General features: G+C 37.7%; 1 protein-coding gene across 1 annotated transcript; it reads right to left on the minus strand.

Moving 5' to 3' along the window:
* Positions 1-6,254: 6,254 nt before the first annotated feature.
* LOC116036917 (olfactory receptor 1M1-like) lies at positions 6,255-7,823 on the minus strand. Its single transcript, XM_031280579.2, has one exon. It carries the CDS (start codon positions 7,389-7,391, stop codon positions 6,429-6,431), a length of 963 nt encoding a protein of 320 aa, XP_031136439.1. The 5' UTR covers positions 7,392-7,823; the 3' UTR covers positions 6,255-6,428.
* Positions 7,824-8,879: the final 1,056 nt, after the last annotated feature.

The raw sequence follows: 8,879 nt of genomic DNA on the forward strand, positions 1-8,879 counted from the left end.
GAAAGTTATTTAAAGGGAGAACTTATTTTAGTAAAGAATTTGTGTGGTGTGTGCATTACAATTTTAATTGCGAAATTCAACTGAAAATGTAGCCAATACTGTTGCCTACAACAGCCAACCCAGCTTACATTTTGTGAAACAATGTAATAATAGCAAAAGGTTTTGTGAAATTATGTCATTTCAAAAAATCAAAACAAATTGTATACTATAATATAGTTATGAACATCTAAAATCAGTGAATAAACTATTTATTGTGACCAAAGAGTTTTTGTCATTTGTTATTAGGGGTGCCCCCAACTAATTATTTTCATAGTCGAATCAGAATTGTTAAGTCTTGACTATCGTCGACTGATCGTCGAATTATGTGGGTGGGGGGCCGTGGGGTCGAGGGGTGGTGGGGACGGCCGTCAGTCACGGATCATGAAAGTGAATCTTAAATCTGTCTTTGGGCAGTTGGATTTTTTCAATCACTTTAAAAAGTATTATTAAAATATTCTTTCTTTACATATTTTTATTTACAGCAATCTGTTGATATTTATATCATGATAGGCTGTATATTAACTTATTGGGAGTTATGTAAAATCTAACATTGAGCACCCCCATATAGCCAAAATGGCATGTACCTTGTTTCATAAAGCCCAGTTCAAAGTCAGATCAAAGATTTGCGACGGGACAGAACTGTTTTAGAACGTTGCAGGGAAAAGTTGCAGCTGTCAGAACCGGCCCAGAGGCTCAACGAGCGCCGCGAGCATGGTATGTGGTTGAGTGAGCTAGAGAGTGGTCTATATCCACAAAATTCCACTTCTGGGATTGCTCTGGTGCCGCTGGTAATTCCGATGTCTTTTCGGCCCGGAAAGCTGTGTGGACAAGCCAGACCCTCCTCCACAACGCTGTGTAGGAAGGTCTGGCAATGTGAGACTAGCTAGAGAGTGACTGAAGAGCGCGAGCATCCTTAGAACAAATCAGGGAATCAGAGAAATTAAATGTTGTTTTCGCCATTTTAGCTCCACTAGAAAAGCAGCTGTAGCAAGTATCTCACTATCACTAACATTATCCACATTCATATTTAGACGCAACAGATGATATCCAGCTACAAAAAAGCATGAAAGTCGGAAGTTAGAAAAGAAGTACAAAGAGTCGTTGCTATGGAGATGATACACCGCATTGTCTCATCGCATTGGTGTGAACTGAACTCAGAGCGTTGCAGACCGCCGCGTTGCAAGTAGCTGCAAGTTTCAACTCGTCTCACCGCGAATCTTTGGTCTGAACTTTACGCCTCTGAGAAGATTTGACTGTTAGACTTTCAGTCGAATCAGCCTAGTTGCCGCTGACCTTCCGAAAGCGCAACCAATGAGATAACAGCATGTCGTTACCTAGCCACGGGAAATAGCTTCCTTGCCACCCATGATGACAGTTACCTGCACTTTGCTCTCTGCGATTTGCTCTGCGCCCTACCTAGCGGTGCGCAGAAAGTAAATTGCATATCATGTGTAGGTGGCTTTACCCACCCTCTCTGTCCGATTCCCTCTAGCCCCACAATTTTAATGTTTTTTTTTTGTTCCCTGCTTCATGATTGCCTGTGCTTGGTGCTTTTCATGTTTCACTGTTTTTACCTTACCTTACCTGTTTTCTATGTTTTACCTGTATGGTTACTGTTTTTAATGCACTGTAAGGCGGCCTTGGGTGTCCTGAAAGTTTCCCTAAAAAAAAAGTATTATTGTTATTATAAATGTACATGCTGGTCTCACCAAACATCACCATAAGTTATCCAGGACAATAAATGGCAACATATGAAATGTTTAAACATCTATCCCTTTCAATTAACCCATACTATGTGTTTCTTTATTTTACAGATTGGCTTTTGTGGCACTTTAATTTCCCTACACATTATCCTATATCTACTTTGAATAGTCTTTGCTAATATTGCTCTGTGGAGGCAAAAAGTGCAACTGTTTTTAAGGCGGCAGTCACACTACACTTTTGTCTTCCATTCACTTCCATTCAAATCCATGCAGAGTGTAACCATTTCCATATGTGCAGAGTTTTTGCAAAGTTCAAGCTTGGTTAGATAATGACTGATAAGTTGATATGATGTAAACAGTCTTAACCAAAAAGGGAATGAAGATCTACAGGCTGATGATAAAACATGGTGTCTACAATTCTAGTAGGCTTGCACCATCTAGTGGTTTTCACTTGTATTTTCCTGGATTCCTGCATTACAGTTGAAATATGAAAAACCATAATAGAGGCAGGATGGCTTGCTGTGTCTACTATGTCAGTATTTTAGCATCAACAGCTATATAGCTAACTAGTAATATTTTAGTCTCCTGCCTATATATTCAAATTTGAGTGACTACTGTAAAGCTAACGAGCTAAACATCAGCAATGTTTTGTATTAAAAGGGCTGTAGAACAGCTAGTGTCAAGATCAAGAGAGAGATTGCTTACATTTTCAGACGGATGAAAATAAAACCAGGAGTAATGCTTTCATTGTGGCCGTGATCTGTGTCATAGTAATTGGGAACTCACATTTTTCCTCATCCCATAAACAAGTGCTTGCCTTTTTAGTCAACAAAAGCTGATCACAAATCAGTGGAATCTTAAAGGTTTAAGGGTGTATTGTGGTTTCAAATGCAGAAAACAACAGCAGGGTGAATATGAGAATGTGAGGTTTCCTGATGCTGGACAGGATCTCATGATTTAACTCTTGATTTAACTCTTGATTTACTTACTCTGATTTAACTTTAAGTCTAACATCAGAGATTCCATTTTGATCCGTTATCATCTCTCAGCACAGTGTTGATGTTTTCAAAACTCTCACAGATCACAGTTAAGTTTCGAAACATCAGCAGTGAGGTGGAAGGATGTTTTGGGATGTTGGAGCTATACTAGGTGCTTAAACTGAGTGTACTGAGGCTAATAAATAAAGAACAAGTAAAACTGATTAAAATTCAGAAGTAAGCACGTCCTCTTGAAATGAGCACAATAAACAAATGATAATGTTTTAGGAACAACCATTAGTAGACCATATAGGACATCACAGAATTATTATTCTATTGGGTCCATTTGTGATGCTATCACCAGAGTGGTGGTTAATGACTTTTTTTTTTAACAATGTCTTTATTGATTTTTTTTGTTTACTTACTGTACATGTAAGCAAACATGTACTTACATGACCCAACCCACAACAAACTCTTCCTAACATCTGTTATACTATAAGAGCCAAAAAAAAAAAAAAACAGAAATCAAATTACATGACAGTATCACATGTACAGAACAATGGTACCTCTGCTAAGTCATGATATGCATAAATACAAAAACAAAAGGAGTTGCATGTTTGCTATCACCCTCCAAGACATGCCTCAGTCCTTTCCCCTTCTGGGGTTCACCACCTGCCTGAACCTAGGTATCCTGTCCTACATATTCCCTCTGTAGAAGCTCCCCTGTCTCCCCCCTTCACAATTTTTTTTAAACATATACAGTATGTTAATCTCTCCATGGACATACATTGCGCCATATTCTTGATCCAAGCACCAACAGTAGGTGCCTCCATTTTCTTCCAGATGAGAGCTACAGTCCTTTTTGCCTGTAGTATAGCGAAATCAATACATTTATATTGTTGGGGTTTCAGATTTAGATTTGTTGGATACAGGTGCAGCAATGTCACCTTAGGGTCAAGTGGAATGTTCAGACAAGATGAGTTTTATTGATCACCTCCCTCAAGAATGTTTTAATTTTGTCACACTCCCCAAGTTCCTTTAGCCTAATTGCATTTAAAACAAAGTTCAGGTATATTGCTGTTGTATTATTTAATTGGACAGGATTAAATGTACGTCTGCATCAGCCAATTATATTAGAGTAGCTTTAAATCTTTGTTTCTGAGATGCGTCACAGGTTTTTTTTTCAATTGTTTTCTGAAATGTCCTCCTTTAAGTCCGTCCTCCATGTCTCCAGTCTGGTTATCGATGTTTCTTTAGAGTCAGATGCAAGCCAGTTATATATTGATAAAATCAAACACCTCTCATTGCAATTATTTGTTATAACTTCATCTAAGGTCCCGACTGATTGGTTTTGCATAGAAGAAGTGACGTTCCTCACATGGGGATATTTAAAAAAAATGTTTCCTTGGGATGTCATATGTTAGAGAGATTTCTTCAAAGGTCATTAGAATCCCTTCTTTAAAGAGGTCACCTACCTTCCTCTTTCCTTTCTTTACCTGTATCAGGAATCCTGCATCCAGCTTGCCTGGTTTAAATGAAACATTTCCACACACTGGGGGTGGTTAATGACTTTGACTTTAAGGGTGCTGTAGGTAGGATTGTGAAGATCTAGGACTTAGCCAAAACATTTGAACGTCGACAACTTCTCAGTCCCTCCCCCCTTTCCGCTAAAGCCCAAAACGGTCTCCTAAGCCCCTCCCCCCACAAGGGAGAATGAATGCGTGTGCATGAGCAGTGATTGACACGCAGTTAGACATCCCCCCTGGCCCTGATTGGTGAATCTGAACAGGGAGCTGTGGATTTTTGCAAATCGCACTACAGGCTGTAGGTGGTGCCAGAGGAGCCAGATTACTGAGCCATAATTACCTGCTTAATGTAGTTCTACTCGAACATAGGGTCAGTTTCAGCAAATATGACAGAAAGTTGGTTTTATAAGGCTTACCTACTGCACCCTTAACAACCAAACCTTTTACTATTTAAAAGTCATCCTAATTAATCTCAGTTGCAATTACTGTAAGTTTAAAAACAATTCAAACTTGAGGGAAATAGGTGGTGTGCATTCATATTGTTTTTGTGAAGCTGTTTTCATTGAAAGTACACTGTCTTTGAAAGGGCCACAAGAGAAAAGCCACTAGTTTTAGCTTGGCAAGCTCCCACTCATTTCAAATGAGAGATGTGTTTATTTCTTTTCCCAACAAAAGTTAACATCTTGTTTTGTTAATCAAACTGATTGAAATTCACAAGTAAGCATGTCCTCTTGAACTGAGCACAATAAACAAGTGATAATACAGTTTTAGGAACAACCATAGTAGACTATAGTGCTGTCACAGAATAATAACTGAGTGTCATTAATGGTACAGCTTGCACTGCACACAAAAACCCATTAGAGGGCAGGCACTCATCATATTACCATTCTCTAGTCTATGTCCTCCATTAGCTTAAAGTACAGTGTAATGTGTTGTTATACTATATCTTAATTGTATGAGAGTACAGGCTAAATAAGATATCACCTATATCTATTTAATATCAATGGCTACAAGATGTGTAAGAGTTATCTACTGTAGTACATGGTGCCACACTATTCTCAAAGATATACAGTAAACACACAAGGCTATTCTGCCTTTCCTATAGGCATGTTGTGAAAATGTCCCCATGTTCAAGTACATAGGACATTATGTTTATTTAAATACCATATCAATTTAAATGTTATAATGCTTGAGGTTAACATATACAGTACAGTATATTGTTAAAACTAGAGAGAATGTGTTATCTGAGATAAGCTAATGACCAATATGAGTGTAAATTTTGTGATTTGATTAATATATATATATTAAAAAAAAAACTCAAGTGGTAAATTGCTTCAATAACCACCCTATCATGTGTCAATGATTGCATTTCCATTGAGAAACACGGTTTTGTGGAGATTTTATTTAACTGGTAAACTCCTGTTTAGTGCTCTATTTTTGATGACAACAACAACAACTGATGATTGTCTGGAGGGACACATATAAGCTTATAAAATTCATGAAATGAAACAGGGTAGCTGCTAATATTATTTCTAAATTATGAACGGGGTCGTGGTGTTGTAGTGAAAGCTGAGTCAGGCAGGCCATTATGCAAAGTTAAAAAAAAGACTGACAAGAACTCAAAATAAGTCAACTTTGGTAACACTAATGTTTTAATTGTTTTTGTGAAGTTGTTTTCATTGAAAGTGCACCGTCATTGAAAGGGCCACAAGAGAAAAGCCAGTAGTTTTAGCTTGGTTAGCTCCCACTCCTTTCAAATGAGAGATGCTTTTAATTCTTTTCTCAACAAAAGTGAACATCTTGTTTTATTAGTCTCTCAAACAATAGAGCTGAAACTGATTTGCTGTAGCCATTTAAGTATGGAGTAAGTATGGCAGGAATTTCATCTTTTTAAAAGAAATAGAGCACACAAGCCTTAACAGTGCAGACAATTGATTCATTAAATCTTCAAAAGGCAAGACAAAAACATGTAAAGTAGTAATTAATATATATAATTTAGGTTTGGCCTACTGGGGAAGCTCTTTTTACAGTCAACAATATATTAAATTTTGAAATGAGCCAATGTTTCTGACCAGTTCCGGCGCTCTGGTTTTCCAAAGTATTTTTTTTTCTTCTGCAAAATCAGGTTTTTTTTAAGAAAAAGTCCCAGCTCTTGACTTTTTAACCTTCTACACAAACTACCCTCAAAGTCTAACCATATTTTTTCTTACCAGTGCAAAGGCTCTGATTTTGATATCTTTCGTTTTCAAAGAATATACAATAGGATTGATGCAGGGTGGGATGCAAGAGGCCAGCGACAGGCTCAGCACACGCTGGTCTGGGTCAACCTGACGCAGATAAAATCCGATAGTAAAAATGGTAAAGAGAGGAATGTAAAATACAGCAACCAGGATGATATGCTCAACACAAGTGGCCAAAGCTTTCACCCGACTGTCTAAAGATTTCATCCTAAACACGGTCACCAGGATGCTGACATAAGACAGAAGAATAAAAGTAAAGGGTCCTCCAAGGAGCAAAACAGTGAGAAAAGAAGCTGCAGACCACTGCATTGTGTAATCATTACAGGCGAGTCTAAACACAGGTGCATAGTCACAGAAATAGCTGAACACTCTGACAGAATTGCAAAAAGACAGTCGAGTCATTATAGATGTTGAAAATGTGGTTACTCCCAGAGCAAAAGACCAAGTCAGGCCGATAATACAAGACATGCTCCGCAATGTGTTGATTGAGTTGTGACGCAGAGGGAAACATATTGCAATCAACCTGTCGTAGGCAAGTATAGCGAGTGCACATGACTCCAGAGATACTATAGCATAGTAGACAAACATTTGTAACAGACAGAGGTTGAATGGAATAAAGTTATCCTTAACGAGGAATATCTTTAGCATGCTGGGAATAGTGCACGTGTTTAGGATTACATCAACTACTGCCAGGTTAACCACAGCCAGAAATTTTGGAGTGTGTAAACAATGATTAAAGGCAATTACATAGATCACCAAACTATTGAACAGCACTGTAACCACATAAACAAATGCTAGAAAGATGAAGTAAACACTGATGAAGGGAAATGTCTCAAATCCGATGATATAGAAGCCTGGAGGATGAATAATGAGAGAGTAATTTAAAACAGCCCTGAGAGAAGACATAGTTGAGCTCCACAGGCTGCGTTGGAGGACGACCACTGCTTAAAAACTCCAGTCTAAAGAACAGAGAAATCATGTCATATTGTACATTATACCTCTAAAGACGCTATAAACCACATGTATAATTTACATGCCGGTTCAATAAGCACATTTAAACATAGTAGTATATAGTATAACACATATTTTCAGTAAGTTCAAATGTGTACATATGCTAAAAAAATCAATGAATGCGGCTTACCAGATATTCTCTAAATGATTGTTTAGCAGCAGCTCTATTTGATGCTGCATCCAAAAGCAGCAATTGGATGACTGTGTGTCTGACTTGTGTGGCCAGCGGTAGATTTCCACATTGATCTCTTGAGATAAAACTCACAGCTGTTACTGAGGACGTCATGTAGCATTAGCCTATTAATGACATTCATTTGATCCATAAACAGCAGGATTGTCGCTTACTCTGATTAAACTTCTTATGCGCTCAAAACAAACATCTGATTATTGTTTTGAGTGATGATGATGATGATTTTGGGCCTCTTACAACACGCCTTTTAAAAAAGCTGATACGATGTGTCCCAAAATAAATTAAAGTAGGTCAGTTGCCCACATGAGTTTTGGATCATGGACATGATGTTGCAGTAACACTGCTCTGCAATACTTTAATTTTTATAAATATGACAACTTCATAACTTTCTTTGTACAAACTGCTGCATAAATCAGAGTCCAGTCAAATAGCACTATTGTGCCAACCTGGTCACAATGACTTCAGTGACTTCTTGTGACAGAAGATATAAAAGTATAAGAACTTACAAAATATAAGAACTTACATAAGGTTTTGGGAAGAGGGTTTGTACAAAGTGAGTAAACAGCATAGTGTTCCCTAAAGGTACATTTACCGTTAAACAGGCCGTGGTTTTAGTGGATAGATGGGTTAGGGTTAGGAAATCATTATGGCATGTCATAGCCGTACTGACGAAGATGTAAAAAAAAAATACTTTTGTAACACTGTCATGATACGCTCTATACAAGTGTAGGTACTTACAAGACATTTTGTGAACAGTGTTTGTACAAAGTGAATACACAGTGACAAACACAGGTAATGACTTGTATGTTGCAAAATATTCCTAGAGGGTGCATTCATCATTAAACAGGCCATGGTGAGTCAAAACAAAGTAGTTTTAATCGGCCCAGTTTATGATGCCATCCCCAGAGAATGCTGGTTAATGACCTTTGTGGTAACAAACAAACCTTTAACTGTTTCAACTTGAGACTAATTAATCTCTTATACACCTATTAACAATTTTAATCATCAAAACTTCAAAGCAAACTTTCTAACCTGCCAAAGGCCAGTCTGACTCAACACTCCACTGTCCTCTGTCCTCCTTTTGTTTAATTAGGTGACAAGTCTAAGCTCAACATCCTTATCATACTGACTACATCTATTTTTTGTTGTCCCAAAGTTTGTAATTTTAAACATCACTGAAAAACTAACAAGTA

The sequence above is a fragment of the Sander lucioperca genome, chromosome 13 (genome assembly GCF_008315115.2).
Source record: "Sander lucioperca isolate FBNREF2018 chromosome 13, SLUC_FBN_1.2, whole genome shotgun sequence".
Taxonomy (NCBI): domain Eukaryota; kingdom Metazoa; phylum Chordata; class Actinopteri; order Perciformes; family Percidae; genus Sander; species Sander lucioperca.